This window comes from Loxodonta africana, chromosome 12 (assembly GCF_030014295.1).
Source record: "Loxodonta africana isolate mLoxAfr1 chromosome 12, mLoxAfr1.hap2, whole genome shotgun sequence".
Taxonomy (NCBI): domain Eukaryota; kingdom Metazoa; phylum Chordata; class Mammalia; order Proboscidea; family Elephantidae; genus Loxodonta; species Loxodonta africana.
Window position 1 is genome coordinate 72,762,213 of NC_087353.1, and position 17,886 is coordinate 72,780,098.

At 45.4% G+C, this 17,886-nt stretch overlaps 1 protein-coding gene across 4 annotated transcripts in view; it reads left to right on the plus strand.

Moving 5' to 3' along the window:
* ABCC1 (ATP binding cassette subfamily C member 1 (ABCC1 blood group)) overlaps nt 1-17,886 on the plus strand; it is a 175,242-nt gene that overhangs the window by 86,960 nt on the left and 70,396 nt on the right. For 3 of the 4 annotated variants that reach the window (XM_010601238.3, XM_023540926.2, XM_023540927.2), the window contains 4 exons: nt 8,544-8,774; nt 9,596-9,773; nt 11,747-11,908; nt 16,881-16,973. In XM_010601238.3, the coding sequence (XP_010599540.1) occupies nt 8,544-8,774; nt 9,596-9,773; nt 11,747-11,908; nt 16,881-16,973 (664 nt within the window). The remainder of the gene's footprint in view (nt 1-8,543; nt 8,775-9,595; nt 9,774-11,746; nt 11,909-16,880; nt 16,974-17,886) is intronic. The other variant, XM_064295633.1, reaches the window with a different exon arrangement.

Consider the following 17,886-nt stretch of genomic DNA (forward strand, 5'->3'; position numbering starts at 1 on the left):
AAACATTTTGTTAAGATATATATACTAAAAAGTTTGCCAATTTAACCAGAATGTCAGTGATTTTAATTACATTCATGATGTCGTACAGCCATCACCACTACCTATATCCAAGTTTTACGTTACCCCAAGGCAGTGACTCCCATTCCCTTCCCATACAGCCTGTGTTCGATGGTTTTAATACAATAAACGGAATGGAAATTTCTCTTCAACTTATGGTCACCTGGAGGTTAAGGCCTTGTTAGCTTACCTTGAACTGTGCTTCCTGCTGGCATGAATGAAGATGAGCAGGTGACCTGGAAAACAGTTTGACAGTTTCTTAAAAAGTTAAACATACCTGTTATACAACGCACCCACTGAGAACAAAACATGTATTTATACAAAGACATACACACATGTTCATAGCGGCTTTATTTGTGGTAACCCAAACCATTAACAAGTGAATGATACACAAGCTGGTGGATCCACACAATGGAATACTTTTAGCAGTGAAAAAAAGTGAACTATGAAAAGGATCTTTGGTGGTGCAGTGGTTCAGCGCTGGGATGCTAGCCAAAAGGTTGGCGGTTTGAAACCACCGGCAGCTCTGCAGGAGAAAGATGTGGCAGTCTGCTTCCCGAAAGATTATAGCCTTGGAAACCCTATGGGCAGTTCTGTAGGGTCGCTATGAGTCAGAATTGACTCAACGGCAGCAGGTTTGGGGTTTTATTGGTACACACAACAACACGGATGAATCTCCAAATAATTCTGCAGAGTGAGATGCCAGACAATAAGGAGTGCACTCTAGATGTTCCATTTATATACAATTCTAGAAAAGGAAAACTGATCCATGGTGACAGAAATCACATTAGGGGTTGCCTGGGTAGGGGGGCACGGAGTAGGGGGAGGGAGAAACGACAAAGAGGCAGTGGAACCTTTTGAGAATTTGGCTACATTCATCATCTTGATTGTGGTGAAGCTTTCATGAGGATATATGTATGTCAAAACTCATCAGATTGTACATTTTAAATATGTGCAGTTTTTTGCACATCGGTTATACCTCAATAAAGCAAAATTGTGAAAACCAGTAAGCAGTGTTTAAAGAAGGGGTGACCATTTTACTTAATTATTTCTGTTGCATAAACGACTGAGAAGAGCAAAAAAAATAAAGCAAACCAAATGAAGCTCTCCAGAATGTGCATTTTGAACAGTGGTTCTCAAGCTCTTAGACCTATTCATCTGAAAAGATTTTGTAACACCTCCTTTATTGTACTTTAAGGAAACATGAAAAAAAATAACCTACCAATGTATGTAATTTAAAAAATATCAATATAGTGCTCGAACTAGACTTTAAAAGAGAGCTGAAAGGCAGTACAGTTGGTTCTTGTGATTCGCTGTATTTAGTTCATAAAGTCACTGGGAATGCCGAATTAGTGAATTTTGAACCATAGCTCCTAGGAGAAACATAGAGCAAGGTTCCGGTGAGTCTCTCGTTCATAGTATTTTCATCAACCAATCAATATATGATCTTGTTTTATATGTGTTTCTGTTTGCAGATACGTTATTTAATATGTATTGTTGATTTATTAACGTTGAACTCAAGGCTAACAAACAACGCTGTAACTCATGCCTGACTAAGCTTATCTAACACACATATTTTCTGCCTTAAGGCACTTCACACTGCTTTCCTACACTTAAAAACACTGGACAGCACTTGAGCATTATGCTTGGGGGCCATTTTAAACAACAAAATCAACAAAAAGCACAAAATGTGCCAAACTTGACACTCAATAAGACTGTAGCCACCACCCTTCTATCAGTGGAGGCTTGCGTGTTGCTACGATGCTGAACAGATTCCAGTGGAGCGTCCAGACTAAGACGGACTAGGAAGGAAAGGCCTGGTGATCTGCTACTGAAAACCAGCCAGTGAAAACCCGGTAGGTCACAATGGTCTGATCCGCAGTTACCAGCTGGGAAGGTGGCGACTCACATTTTTTGCCACTCAGTGCGTGTCCTCAAATGACCGCAAAAGCTCTGTGAGTATTGATTTTAGCGAGTAGGAGAATTCGAAGATACAGAATCTGCGGATAATGAGAGTTAACTTTAATCTATAACGTGCATCTCAGAGCTCTGGTGGCGCAGTGGTTAAGTGTTTGGTCACTAACCGAAAGGTCAGCAGTTTGAACCTGCCAGCCGCTCTGTGGGAGAAAGATGTGGCAGTCTGTTTCTGTAAAGATTACAGCCTTGGAAACCCTGTGGGACAGTTCTTCCCTGTCCTATGTGGTTGCTGAGTCAGAATCGACTCCCTGCAGTGGGTGGGTTGGTGTGCATTTCAGCATGTAAATGTTCAGGCATTCGCTAGAACATAGAATGAAGAGTCTGGTGCGTGTTCACCGTGACTAGGATGCTACACGCCCCGAGGGACCCAGCCCATGTGGTCCTGGTGGTTAAAAGAGTAGAAACATCACTGCCATTGAAGACTGGATTTTGCCAAGTGGTGCCCAGCACTTGGCATAGTTCCAAACAAAAATAACAGTCTTCCCTCAACTTGTCCGGTGGTTACGTTCCTGAAAAATCCGGGATATGTTTATACTTGCAAAAAATACGTAGTGTGCATGGCTTTATGTTGGAAGATTAAAGCCTAAACTTTAAAAAAAAAACAAAAAAACCCGCTGCTGCTGAGTCAGTTCTGATTCACGGCAACCCCTTGTGTTACATAGTAGAGCTGCTCCGTAGGGTTTTCTTGGCCCCAGTCTTTATGCAAGTAGATTGCCAAGCCTTTCTTCCGTGGAGCTGTTTGGTGGGATCGAACAGTTAACCTTTGGGTTAACAGCTGGTAGCAAACTACTTTCGCCACCCAGGGCCCTATATTAAAAAAAAAATAGCCCCTATATAGGGCCCTAAGTTTAGATACTTTTAAACAGGCTTTTCACCTACATGAGTGTCTCGTGGGACATTGTTCTTCATCCAGTATTGTTGTGTGCATCACTGAGTGTCTGGCATCCATTCTCCATCATTGTGATAACCCTACAACATGAATTTGCAAAACAACCCCCATCTAGAACCATAGGTTTTGAGAAACAAAAAGCACTTAAAAAAAAAAAAGAAAAAAACTACTAAAGAAAAAAAACAGGAAGAACTTTCTTGAGCCATTTATATTTTTTAGGAAGCGAAGCATTTTAAATCCTGCCAGGGTTGCAGTTTTGTGGAGGGGCCGATGATGCTTTCTTGCTACTCCCATCTGTGGTTTAAAAAACTGCTGTTGTATTTATTATTATCTGTAAGATAATAATATGCATTAAGTTTGTGCAGTCCATTTTCTGTAATTGCACGTCAAACCTGCCCTTCTGTGATTGGTTGGGTGTTGTGTTTCAAAGATCTGGTTGCTCAGAATGCAATCAGAAAACTTGGAATTTATCGAACTAAAACCTGTTTTAAGTTTGGGATTTTGCCTTTTCAAAAACATTCAAGATCTTATTTGAAAAAATGACAAACAAGCCCATCAGTAGCTACCGTTGCCCTTTGGTTCAAGTTCTCATTCCTTCAAATAATGGTGCAGCCCCTCCCTGCCCCCTTGCACCTGGCATAGGCTATGCTGAGGTTCTTTCCATTCTTGGAGGGGCTGCCTGACCTCTTTCCAAACTCGTAGCTCCAGGTCTTGCTCATTCTGCCTCCTTATCCTTCAGGTCTCAGCTTAGATGCCGCCTCCTCCAGGAAGCCTTTGGGACTGCCCCCAGCCCCATGATAGCACCTCTCACACATGTTAGCTCATTTGTTTCCCTCATGAGGCTGTTAGAAGGTGGGGGTCTCTTCAGCGCCTGGGCCAGAACAGGCACTCATCTAGTCCAGTAGGTCTGGGCCATTACACTTTGCCCACATTGAAGCTGGGACCGGTGAGCAAGCCCCTTTCCCTCCCAGCCCCCCTGCTTTCCCACCTCCTCTGTTTCTCTGATCTGGGTAGAGCTTTCCTGACTCAGACCTTTGTATCCAGCTTTCCTTTCCTTTCCCTGCTGGACCACTCAGATACCTTGCTTTCTTTTTCTCCCCTCCAGGAGCTCCCTGTAGGCTTGTTTGTTGAATAGTGTTCTTTTCCAACTCAGTATTATCTGATCTCTTCCACTGTACTTGCTCTCTGGCACCCGGGGCTGAACCTCTTCCACCCTGCCTGCCCATGACCTTGTCTCTGGCCCTTTGGGTGCCCTGGCACCCAGACACCAACAGCAGCCCGGCACCTGCTGACCCTGGGTTGGCAGTAGCACAGGCACTGGGCCAGGGCGCAGCCCAGGAAGTGGTGCAGAGAGCGGGTGAGGGCGCTGAGCCACTCCCTTCCTCTCTGCCTGGCTTTCTCTCTTGGCCAAGAATGCATATGTAGGTTAAATCATACAACAGATTTCAGCCAGATGCCCAGCTTCAGAGGAAATAGGTAACATGAGCAGATACACCTCACGTGGTGATGCTAACAAAGTGAGAAACAGAAATAACCCCTGTGGGATAATGGGTAATCCTCTGTGAATAACAGCCCCCAAAGTCGTCCACACCCTAATAATCCCTGAAACCTATGAACATGCCACTTTACACAGCAAAAGGGGCTTTGCAGATGTGACCAGGTTAAGGATTTTGAGATGGGGAGATGATTTTGGATTATCTAGGTGGATCTGATCCAACCACAAGGGTCATTAGAAGAGGGCGGCAGGAAGTCAGAGAGAAAAGATGCAATGTTCCTGGCTTTGGAGATGGAGGAAGGGGCCAATATCTAAGGAACGTAGGCAGCCTCTCAAAGCTGGAAAAAGCCAAAGAAACAGATTTTCTCCTAGAATCTCTAGAAGGAGTGCAGTTCCGTGGGCCCATTTTAGACTTCTGAGCTTCAGGACTGTAAGAGAATAGATTCGTGGGGTTTTTAAGCCACGAAGTTTGTGATGGTTTGTTACAGCAGCAGTAGGAAACTAATATGTCCTCCTAGCAGGATGGGAGGTTACCTGCATTTGACTGTATTCTGGATGGAGTGGGAAGCCATCAGTGGAGTCTGAGTGGGAGAGTGATGCGTTTTATAGGAAATCCCACTGGCTGCTGGGTAGGGCATTGATTGTGGGGGGACCAGTGAGGAGGCACCAGTAGTGGTCACTTGGGTGGGTGGAGACTGGAGATGGAGAGAAGTGAATGGATTAGATGCATCCTGGGAGCAGAATAGATGGGATATGTGACTGATTGGACCTGGGGATGGTGAGGGAGAGGGGTATCGGGTAATTCCCATGTTTCTGGTTCTTTCCTGTTGAAGGGAGCACCAAGAAGGAAATGACTATCTGAGCCTTGACCAATGCCCATACTTCAGGGTAGGGGACAGAGGAGAGAGGCAAGACGTGTTGGGAGGCTGTTGCCTGTGGGAGGAGTTTCAAGTGGTCCGGACGGTTAGACGTGGCATGGACGTGATAAGCCAGAGTCTTCTGAAATCACTGCCATTCATTGAACTCAGGCCACGGAAGAATTTTGTAAATTGTAAGTGTTAGGGTTGACTGAGTATTAAGCTTGGAAATGTATTTCGGACGTGGAGGCATATGGCTGTTTTTTGGGGAGTGAGGAACTGGGGGTATATCAGTATCTCTTGCTGCGTGACGAATTACCCCCAAACAGCAGCTTGAAACAATGATGAATGTTTGTTACCTCACAAAGTTTCTGTGGGTCAGGGATCCGGAGATGGCTTAGCTGAGTGGCTGTAGTTCAGAGTCTCTCATGAGGTTGCAGTGAAGCTGTTGTCTGGGGCTGCAGTCATCTAAAGACTCCAATGGGCTGGGGGATCTGCTTCCAGGGTGCACATGGTTGGAAAGCCACTGCTGGCTGTTCGCAAGGTCTTACCATGTGGGCCTCTCTAGCGGGCTGATTGAGTGTCCTCACAACATGGCAACTGGCTTGCCCAGAGTGAGTGATCTAAGAAAGTGCAAAACAGAAGCCGCGATGTGTTTTTATTTTTATTTGTTAATATTTTATTGTGTTTTCTGTGAAGGTTTACACAGCAGTTTAGGTTCCCATTCAGCAATTTCTACACAAGGGGTTAAGTGACATTGGTTACGTTGTTCACAATGCATGAACATTCTCATTATTTCCACTCTGGTTATTCTGTTTCCATTAATCTAGTTTCCCTGCCCCCTTATACTCTCATCTTTGCTTTAAAATAATTGTTGACCGTTTGGTCTCATATAAGTGATTTTTTCAAAGGACCACAGTGATAGTCATTATTTTTTGAGCCAATTTGTTATTTAGCTACAGGGTGACCTTAGGGGTTAATTTTGGTTTAAGGTTTGAAGAGTGTCTCTGGGCAGTGGTCTGGGGAGCTCTCCAGCCTCAACCAGTCTGGTAGGTCTGGCCTACAACATTTTTTATGTCATGAAAGTAATACTTTGTCGTTTCCACAATACCTTATTCTGAGTGGGAGGATATGCCACAGGGGCATAAATACCAAGAGGCGAGGTCATTGGAGGCCATCTTAGAGGCTGGCTACACTGGGGAGTGGTGGTGGTGGGGGAAGAGAGTTGAGCTAGTATCCTGTTTTCTCATTGCTCTGTGACTTTGAACGAGCTTGTAACCTCTCTGAACCTCAGCTTCTACCTGAAAAAGAAATGAGCTGGGGTGTTTGATGTTTTATGTTCTTTTTTAGCACTGACATAAAATAACAACAACTAATATTATACAGTGTGCATGACACTTTTAAAAATTTCTTTAAAGATGAAAAAAAAATTAAAGATGAGGACCCCTTTTATTCTAGCCGCTTTATTAAGATGTGATTTACGTACCGTCCTATTCAGTGGTTTTTAGTATATCCAGAGTTGTATATATTAGCACGGTCAATTTTAGAACATAACTCATCACCCACAAAAGAAACCTCTTACCTTTAGCTATCACAGCCCCAGCCCCTCTAGCCCTAAGTTTTCTGTCTCTATAGATTTCCCTATTCTGGGCATTTCATATTTACAAAATCATATATAGTCTTTTGTGATCGGCTTCTTTCACTTAGCATAATGTTTTCAAGGTTCACCCATGTAGCATCTATCACGTATCAATACTTCATTTGTTCTTATGGCTGAATAATAATCCACTGTATGGATAGACCACATTTTGTTTATCCACTCACCAGTTGATAGACATTTGGGTTGTTTCCACTCTTTGGCTTTTATAAATAATGCTGCTATGAAAATTTGTGTACAAGTTTGTGTGTGGGCATGTGTTTTCATTTCTCTTGGGTAGATACCTAAGACTAGAATTGCTAGGTCAAATGGTAGCTCTGTATTTAAATTTTGACTGTTTTCCAAAGTGGCTGCACCATTTAACATTGCTACCAGTAGTGTATGAAGGTTTCAGTTTCTCAATATCTTCATGAACACATTTTCTTATCTGATTTATTCACCCTGGTTTGTGTGAAGTGGTATCTAATTGTGGTTTTGATTTGCGTTTCCTCAGTGACTAATGATGTTGAGCAACTACTCGTTTATTGGCCATTTGTATATCTTCTTTGGAAAAATGTCTATTTGGAACCTTTGCTTATCTCTTAATTGGATTATTTTCTCATTGTTAAGTTGTAAGAGTTCTTTGTATTTTCTAGATACAAGTCCCTCTTATCAGATATTTAATGCCCTGTTTTGTGGATTGCCTTTTCACTTTCTTGGTAGTGTCCTTTGAAGCAGAAAACTTTAAATTTTGATGAAGTTCAATTTATTATTTTTTCTTTTTGTTGCTCATGCCTTTGGTGTCATATCTAAAAATCCATTGCCAAATCCGAGGTCACAAAGATTTACCCCCTGTTTTCTTCTAAGAGTTTTGAAGCCTGCATTTTTAAATTTAGGTCTTTCATCTGTTTTGAGCTGATTTTTGTATATTGTGTGAGGTAGCGGTCCAACTTCATTCTTTTGTATGTGGAAATCCAGTTGTCCCAGCACCATTTGTTGAAAAGATTATTCTTTTCCCATTGAATAGTCTTGATACCTCTATCAAAAATTAGTTGGGTATATTTCTGAATTGTTAATTCTATTCCATTAATCTGTGTGTCTGTCTTTATGCCAGTACCACGCCATCTTGATAACTGTAGCTTTATAATTTTTGAAAATTAGGGTGTATGAGTCCTTTAGCTTTGCTCTTTCTCAAGATTGTTTTGGCTCTTCTGGGTTCCTTGTGTTTCCTTATGAATTTTCCGACTAGCTTATCAGTTTCTACCAAAAAGCCAGCTGGGATTTTGCACTGAATTTCTAGGTCAGTTTGGGAATGGCAGTCTTCTAAGCCCTTTGTGTATATTATTAGTGCATTTAATCTTCACAACAGCTGTATGAAAGGTCCTTTTATCCCCGTTTCACAGATGAGGAAACTAGGACTTGGAAAGATTAAGGAACTTGCCCAAAGTCACACAGCTGGAAAGTGGTCAAGCCAGTGTTTGAACCATGGCTCCTGAGTTCATACTCCTAACTCCTTTGTGAGCTGCCTCTCTGGGGTGACTTGCCATCTTTGGCGTGCTTTCCCTGAGGAGTGGGGTTCTCAGGCTGGATGTCTGGCAGAGCCCACACTGCATCACGTTCCATGGGTTTCAGGCAGCCGGTGAAGATCGTGTACTCCTCCAAGGACCCGGCCAAGCCGAAAGGGGGCTCCAAAGTGGATGTGAATGAGGAGGCAGAGGCATTGATCGTCAAGTCCCCCCAGAAGGACCGGGACCCATCCCTGTTCAAGGTGTTATACAAGACTTTTGGGCCCTACTTCCTCATGAGCTTCTTATTTAAGGCGCTCCACGACCTGATGATGTTTGCCGGCCCAGAAATCTTAAAGTAAGACCCCCTTCCCTCCCAGCTGGGTGCCTCAGCCTTTCCTTGGTTTGACCTTTCACCTGCGGCGTGCGCAAGTGGGCTTATAGTCAAGGCTCCCTGTCTTTACCCTCTTTACTTTATCCCTTATAAATGTATTTCCCAAGAGCATGGAAGTACAGCCAGAGCTCATGAAAAACTGCAGCCAGAAAGTAAGAGATCAGGTCTTTTCTCTTTCCTTCTCTTTTCCTTTCTTCTCTCTCTGCCTCGCTCCCTCTTCACTTCTCTGTCTGACTCTGTCTGCCCGTCTCTCTGACTGTCTCCCTGCCTGTCTGTCTTGCCTGCATCTCTGTTTGTCTTTCTCCGCCTGTTTTCCTCTTCTCCTGCTCCCCCCCCGTCTTCTCTGTCTTTCTGTTTCTCTTCCTCCTCCCTTCCTCCCTGTCTGTCTGTCTCTCTGTCTTTCTCTCTCTCTCTTCCTCACCCCTGCCCCCTGATTCTCTCTCTCTTCATCTCTCTCTTTCTGGGGGCCACACGTTTATTCTCTTGCCCTCTTACCTCTGCTCTGTCCCTTATATTCTTTACTTGGTCACCTTTGGGGTACTAAGAACTCGCTGATGACAGGTGCATAGAGCCTGGGGTAGAGGCTCTCTGCCGTGAACTGTCTGGGTTCCCTGCACTGTCCGATCACCTCCGTGGGCCTGCTTTCCCATCTGTAAAATGGGAGCAGTGATACCTACCCCAGCTGGTCCAGGAGAAATTTGGGCTGTTGACCCCACGTTAAAGGACTCTTCCCCATGTGTATGCTGCCTTCCAGTGACCCCAGGCTCTGTCCTTGCTCCTCGCAGGCTGCTCATCAACTTTGTCAATGACAAGAAGGCCCCGGACTGGCAGGGCTACTTCTACACAGCACTCCTCTTCATCAGCGCCTGCCTCCAGACCCTTGTGCTACACCAGTACTTCCATATCTGCTTTGTCAGTGGCATGAGGATTAAGACTGCTGTCATCGGGGCTGTCTACCGGAAGGTAAGCGAGGCCAGCCGTGGCACAACGGGCTGGCGTTGGCATTTGGCATCTCTCATGTGCAGCCTCTGAGCCTGTGGGGACCTGGCTAGGTCGCTTGGGATGGGTATGGGGGTCTTAGCCTCCTAGTGCTGCTGTAACAGAAGTACCACAAGTGGGTGGTTTCAAAGAGCAGAAATGTATTTTCTCACGGTTGAGGAGGCTAGATGTCCCAGTTCAGGGCACCAGCTATGGGGGAATGCTCTCTCTGTTGGTCCTGGGGGAGAGTCCTTCTTTCAGCTCCTGTGGCCCAGCATTCCGGGATCCCTTGGTGTCTTAGTTACCTGGTGCTGCTATAACAGAAATACCACAGTGGGGGGCTTTAACAAACAAATTTATGTTCTCACAGAAGTTTATTTCTCACAGTTGAGACAGCTACAAGTCTAAATTCAGGGTGCCAGCTCTAGGGGGACACTCGTTGGCTCTGGGGGTGGGTCCTTGTCTCTCTTCAGCATCTATTTCTGGGTGATCAGATGGCATGGCATCTGCCTTCCCCATCTCTGCTTCCTTCCTTGTTTAATCTGCTCTTTTATATCTCAAAAGAGATTGATTTGAGATACTCGCTACACTAACAAACCTGTGAGCTAGATTGTTTCAGGCACTGTACCCTACAGAGCTGACCTCATAGGTCGGTGTGTAGAACCTCCCTGAGCCCGCATGTCAGAGTGGGTAATTGAATTTCTTAGATGGGTTTGTAGTCTTTGATGTGGGGAAATCCAGGTTCACACTTTCGCTCTGTTGTTGTCATTGTTAAGTGCCGTCAAGTTGGCTTCGACTCATAGTGATGCTACGTACAACAGAACGAAACACTTCCCGGTCCTGTGCCATCCTCACAATCGTTATACTTGAGCCCATTGTTTCAGCCACCTTCACTCTGCTCTGTGTGTATTTGAGCTGCTTCTAGCTCTCAATTTGAGCTGAGCAGGTGGCTTATTCCCTGGGTGATAGAGTACTTAGTAGGCATTTGTGCTCATCTGGTTTTAAAGGAACCTGGTTACCGTCTCATTCCCCTGGGGTAAGAACACAGCTTGGGCCCATGGGTTGGGAAGAGACTGTCTTGCCAGTAGTTGGGAAACATGGACGAGACCAGGGGTTCTCAACCCTGCCTGCACAATAGAATCACCTGGGCCCAGGCCTTGGCCCAGGCCACCTAAATCAGAACGTCTGAGGGTGGGACCCAGACATCAGGACTCTTGTGTGTGACCTTGTACCCTGCCACCTTGCTGAACTCATTTGTTAGTTCTAATAGCTTTTTGGTGATGGACATAAGTGTTTTTTAAAACTCCCCAGGTGGTAGTGTGCAACCACGTTTTACAACCAGTAGCCTAGACCAGTGGCTCTCAACCAGGGCAGTTTTGCTCCCAGGAGACATTTGACAAAATGTCTGGAGACATTTTTGGTTGTCACAAGTGGGGGAAGCGTTTAGGGGGTGAGGCCAGAGAGGCTGCTAAACATCCCACGATGCAATACAGAGCAGCCCCTACAACAGAGAATTACCATGTCCCAAATGTCAGTAGTGCTGGGGTTGAGGAACCCTGACCTAGACCTTTGGTGCTTCACTGGAATCTGGGGACCAGCAGCATCAGTGCCACTGGGGAGCTTGTTAGCTAAGCAGAATCTGAGGCCCCACCCAGACCTACTGACTGAGAATCTGCACAGGTGATTTGTGTGCACATTAATGTGTGCACAGCCCGGGTTAGACAGCTGCTAAGGTCCCTTCCAAATTGAAGGGCTCAAGATGGGGAGACAGTGTGTGTCCTCGACAAGAACATGGGCTTTGAGCTAAGCTAGGCAGGCTGGGCAGATGGCAGGGGAGGAGGACAGGCAGTGGCATTTCCCCTGCTGGGCAGCTTCGTTCCTCTGAGCGAGCCTGGAGGGAGAGGACAGAGCTCTCGGCCTGCCACACTCATGCTCGCCCTCTGCTTTCTCTCCCACAGGCCCTGGTCATCACCAATTCAGCCAGAAAGTCCTCCACGGTTGGGGAGATCGTCAACCTCATGTCTGTGGATGCCCAGCGCTTCATGGACTTGGCCACATACATTAACATGATCTGGTCAGCCCCTCTGCAAGTCATCCTTGCTCTCTACCTCCTGTGGCTGGTGTGTGTCTGCCATCGTTCGACGTGCGGGAAGTGGGGGCAAAGGAGTGGGTGTTGATGATAAGAATATCTGTAGCTCCTGGCATTTCTCGCTGTCATTCACATCTTACTTCTGGCCTGTCAGCCAATTCCTGGATATTTTATTTCTTCCCTGAGTTGTCTGGTTTACTGTTCTCTTTGGCAGCATGGTATTTGTTTGCAATTGTCTCTTCTTGACAGTGTATGTAATTTACAACCCTGCAGCACACACACTATATTTCCCCCACTGTGTCCTCTGAAACGCTAGCGAAACTCATTTATTCTCTAGCCTCTGATTATGCTGGTCAAGATTCTCTTGGTTGCAAGGGACAGAACTTAAAATAGCCTAAGTACTAAAGGGAAATTTAGGGGTGCATGTAACTGACAAGTTCAGGAACCGCAAGCTCCAGGAGTTCAAACAATGTTGTAAGAACCTGGTCTCTCTTTTTTGTCATTTCTGGCCCTGTTTTCCTGATAGTTGGCTTCATTCTCAGGTATGATTTCCCCAGATTGCTCCCCTAGCTTTGGGCTTGTATCATCTTTACTGATAGCAGCTCCAGAGAGAAGAGAATACCGCACTTATTTTGCCTCAGCCAGTCTCAGGGAGGACTCCGATTGGCCTGGGACAGTCCTATTCACATCCATGAACCAATCACTGTTGACTAGAGGGCAGAGTTCTCTGGTTGGCCAGCCTGGGTCACATGCCTTCCGTCATTGTCCAAGACGTGGAGGAGTTGTGATTGACAGCCCTTCCAGGTGGGGAGGAATAGTTTCTCCAAAAAAAGATAATGAGCAAAGATGATTATGACATTACACGTGCCTGTTCTTTCCCACTTCTGAGCCTTTGCACGTGCATTTCCTTACCCCAGCAATTCCCTTCCTGCCTTCCTCCCTACAGCTGAAACCCCACCCATTCTTCAAGGCCCATGACCCGTACTACTTCCACTGATTTTTTTCCTCTCAATCAGATGAACTTCCTCCTTTTTTTGAGTCACAGTAACTTTAGTGTAGGATTTCATCTAATTTTACTTTTTGAAATAGTCATTTGCATGCTTGGGGTTCTACCTCTCCTCTCCTCTTAGTGGATGACCTTCTCATGGGTGGGTACTATCTTACTTATTTTTGCACCCTCTGTGGGTGTGGTCCCAGGAGGGCTGATGCATAATAGGAACACAGCAATGATCTCCTGCTCTGAGCACTGTTTACATTTTTAGTGTATTTATAGAACCAAAAAAAACAGACCAAACACATTGCCATCCAGTCAATTCTGACTCATAGTGACCCTATAGGACAGAGTAGAACTGCCCCATAGGGATTCTAAGGAGTGGCTAGTGGATTCAAACTGCCAGCCTCTTGGTTAGCAGCTGAAGCGCTTAACCACTGTGCTACCAGGGCTCCATTTGTAGAGCTGAAGGTAAATAATAATAATAATGTGTTTCTAATAATGAAGCTTTGCGGGGGAGGGGGGAACACCAGGATTTAAATATCAAAGTGAGTATTCTTTCAGACAGACATCTTAGGGTGTCCGCTCCCCAGAAGGTGCTGCTACGGCTACAGGTAGTTTTGGGACACTTAGAATTGCCATCAGGGCTGGTTTGAGAGCCATTAAGAACATTGCTTGCGTCACACTCTGTTTTAGACCAGGGTTGCTCAGCCTGGGTGCTGTTGACATTTTGGGTCAGACAGTTCTCTTTTGTGGAGGCTGTTCTATGCATTGCAGGATGTTTACCAGCATCCCTGTCCTCTATCCACTAGGTACAATAGCATTTCCTCCCCCAGTGTGACAATGAAAAATATCTCCAGACATTATCAAATGTCCACTGAGGGGCAAATTCACCCTTGGTTGAGAACCATAGCTCTGGACCAAAAACAGGATTTTTCTTACCATCAAAACATGGTATAGGATAGTAGAAGAAGCCCTGGTGGTCCAGTGGTTAAGCCCTTGGCTGCTAACCGAAAGGATGGTGATTTGAACCTACAAGCCGCTCCATGGGATAAAAGACCTGGCGATCTGCTCACATAAAGATTATAGCCTAAGAAACCCTATGGGGCAGTTCTGCTCTGTCTTATAGGGTGGCTATGAGTTGAAGTCGACTTAACAGCGCACAGGGACAACATAGGATAGTAGATAAGAGTGTGAGCTCATGAATCAGACTGACTGGATTCACATTTTGCCCCTTCGCCTTACTAGCTCTATGACTTGGGACAAGTTACTTAATGCCTTTCAGCCTCAGTTTCCCTGTCTGTAAATTGGTGGTAAGAATTGCATCTCTTGTCATAAAGGTGTTGGGATAATTAAATGAATTAATGCAGGTAATGTTTATAGCACAGTGCCTGATACATAGATGTGCTCCTGTACATCTCATTGATGTTGTTAATAGTTGCCGTGGATCTGGACTCAGGGATCCCTGTGTGTGCAGAGTAGAGCTGTGCCCCATACTGTTTTCAAGGCTGTGACCTTTTGCAGGCAGATTGCCAGGCCTGTCTTCTGAGGTGCCTCTGGATGGGTTTGAACTGCCAGCGGTTTGGCTAGTCGCACACCTAACCACACCTACCACTCAGGGACTCCTTAAAGCCCAAAACCAAATCCATTGCCGTCGAGTGGATTCCAACTCATAGTGACCCTATAGGACAGAGTAGAACTGCCCCATAGGGTTTCCAAGGAAGGGCTGCTGGATTGAAACTGCTGACCTTTTGGTTAGCAGCCAAGTTGTTAACCACTGTACCACCAGGGCTCCAGGACTCCTCAGCTGTAGTAGTTATTTGCTGTCAGAGTTGATTTGGAGTGCTTTGGTTGTCTGTAGAAGTCATATTCATGCTGAAAGGTGTGTTAGTCTTCACCAGAAACAAGTAAGTCTCAAAACCATTTGGAGCAACAACAGCATTGTTCTGGAGTTAGGATCGTAATTCCCGAGGATAAGTACTTTCAACATTTTTGTGAATATATGTCTTCCTGAATGCCTAAAGAAAAATAAAATCACATTATCTTATAATTCATCCGTATATTTCGACTAAGTAAATGTGCACCGGGCTGACTTTTCGGGGCACCTAAGATCTGTATCTTGTCTCCGCCACTGACTCTTAACCTCTCTGAGACTACATTTCCCCTGTCAGTAAATGGAATAATAGAACAAGTCCACATCTTCTTATCTACAAATCCCAAAATTAAAACACTCTGAAAATCGAATGTTTTCTTAACTCACTGGGTAGCAACACCTGACCTGAGCTGACATGAGAGCATTTATAGTCTGGATTATCCCTGTAAGTGTGAGTATTCCTGTCTTGTTGCTGAAAAATCGTTGCATGTGATTATGGGGTGTTGAAACGGTTAAACGCTCAGCTGCTAACTGAAGGGTTGACGGTGGGAGAAAGATGGGGCAGTCTGCTTCTGTAAAGATTACAGCCTTGGAAACGTTATGAGACTTCCATTCTGTCCTGTAGGGTTGCTATGAGTCGGAATCAACTCAACGACAATGGATTTGGTTTGGTTTTTTTCTGGTCTTAGGCCCTGCTGAGGGTGTAATACGATACATGGCATATTTCCTGTGTTAGGATTCTCTGAGAGCACACCAGGCTCAGTGATTCGCTAGGAGGACACACAGGACTCAGCAGATGTTTGGCTCATGGCCATAATTTGTTACAAGGAAAGGATTCACTGCAATTTCAGCAAAGGGAAAAGGTGTTATGTGTATGGGCGAGGACCGGGGGAGCCCAGGCGGGCGCTTCCAAGGGTTCTCTCCCTGTGGGGTCACAGAGGATGCAGTCATCTCCCCCAGCAATGAATTGTGACAACACGTGTGAAATGTTGTCTGCTAGGGGAGCGCATTAGAGACTCAGTGTCCAGGGTGTTTACGGGGGGCTGGTCACGTAGGAAGCCTCTACCTGGGACGTACCAAAATGCCAGACTCCCAGAAGAAAAAGGGATGTTCAGCATAAACCATGTTGTTTGTACAAATAGTTTAGGCACTAAAGAGCCAAACCCCTTGCTGCTGAGTTGATTCTGACTCTTAGTGACCCTACAGGACAGAGTAGAACTGCTCCGTAGGGTTTCCAAGACTGTAATCTTTACAGATACAGATTGCCCCATCTTTCTCCTGCAGAGTAGCTGGTGGGTTGGAACTGCTGACCTTTTGGTTAACAGCTGGGTGCTTAACCACTGTGCCACCAGGGCTCCCCCTAGTTTAGGCACAGTGGGCCATTAATCAGCTGGGAATGGTGGGAACTCTCTTGAAATCCAAGTTCCCAGACACCAGCCAAAAGCCACCGCTCGTCAGCAGGCCTTTCTAGAAAATATTTTACTGTGTTTTTGATGAATGTTTACCAGCAAATTAGTTCCCATTTGACAGTTTCTTTACAAATTGTCGAGCAACATTAAGGCCTGCTATGTGTTAACTCCTAACCAAAAGGTCGACAGTTCAAATCCACCAGGTGCTCCTTGGAAACTCTATGGGGCAGTTCTGCTGTGTCCTATAGGGTCGCTATGAGTCAGAATCAACTCGCTGGCAATGGGCTTTTTTTTGGTTTATATGTTAACTCCAGGAGAAAGATGTGGCAGCCTGCTCCCGTAAAGATTACAGCCTTGGAAACCCTATGGGGCAGTTCTACTCTGTCCTATAGGGTCACATGAGTCGGAATCGACTCGATGGCAATGTGTTTTTGGTTATATGTTAGGCCTTTTTTGCACAACCCCTTTTTAACTTTCTGAAATTAAAGTTCTAATTTGCAAGACTCATCAAGCCTCAAGAGTTTTGGATAAGGGATTGTAGACCTGCTTCTTCTAAGAGGGGTTGGAGTGATGCTTGGGAATCAACCTGCAAACTCTTGACATCCCACTGCTGCAAAAATGTCATGACAACTACCCCAGACTTCCTTGCCCAAGTTGGTGTGGGGTGGATCAGCTCGTTGACCTCTGTTCTCTCCTGTCTGGTGAGTGGTTGTCTCTTTTCCTTCCTCAGAACCTGGGCCCATCCGTCCTGGCTGGGGTGGCTGTGATGATCCTAATGGTTCCCCTCAATGCTGTCATGGCAATGAAGACCAAGACCTACCAGGTAGGGTATCTGTCTCCACAGAGCTCCGCTGGCCCCTCACCTGAAGCTTTTCCACTTGGGTGTTAGCTGAGTTTATTCTGCTCAACTCTGAGATTCTCAGCCTTGCCTTCCTGTTAGAATCTCAGGGTGGGGCCTGGGGAGCTTTGGCAAATGCAGATGCCTGGGCCCCACCCCAAGATTCTGATTCCCTAAGTATGGGTGAGGCCTGGCTTTTGGGATTTTTAAAGCTTCCCAGGTGATTCCACCGGGTGGCCAGTGCTGAGGCCTCCTGATTTAGACCCAGTGAGTTAGTGATTGAAGCCACAATGTCTGTGAGCCCCACCAGACTCCTTATTTACCATGGAATTGATTGACTTGTGTATGTATATAAGGAGGCCTGGTGGTGCAGTGGTTAAGTGCTCAGCTGTTAACTCGTTGGCAGTTTGAGCCCACCAGTTGCTCTGCGGGAGAATGATGTGGCAGTCCGATCCCATAAAGATTACAGCCTTGGAAGCCCTGTGGGGCAGTTCTGTGCTGTCCCACAGGATCGCTATGGGTTGGAATTGACTCGGTGGCAACAGGTTTGGTTTTGGTATATTTGTATGTATGTGTGTTTTCAAGAGCTGAGTAAAAATTAGTCCCTACTTTTTCCCAAAGAAGTTCTTACCTTATGTTAGACTCTATGGTAAACTCTTAATTTTTAGAGATTATTTGGATTTTAAAGTTTTTAAATATACAAGTAATAGAGTGAATGCCTCTCATTATTAGAAAAAGTTCAAATAATACAAAAATATATAGATTAAAAGGGGATGTCCCTTTCCCTACCCTTTCAGCCTCTGTGAACAGACTGAAGTGAATCCTTCTAGAACTTTGTCCATACCTATCTATGGATCTGATTAACTACGTAATTAGGTTTGGAGTGTGTGTATGTGCT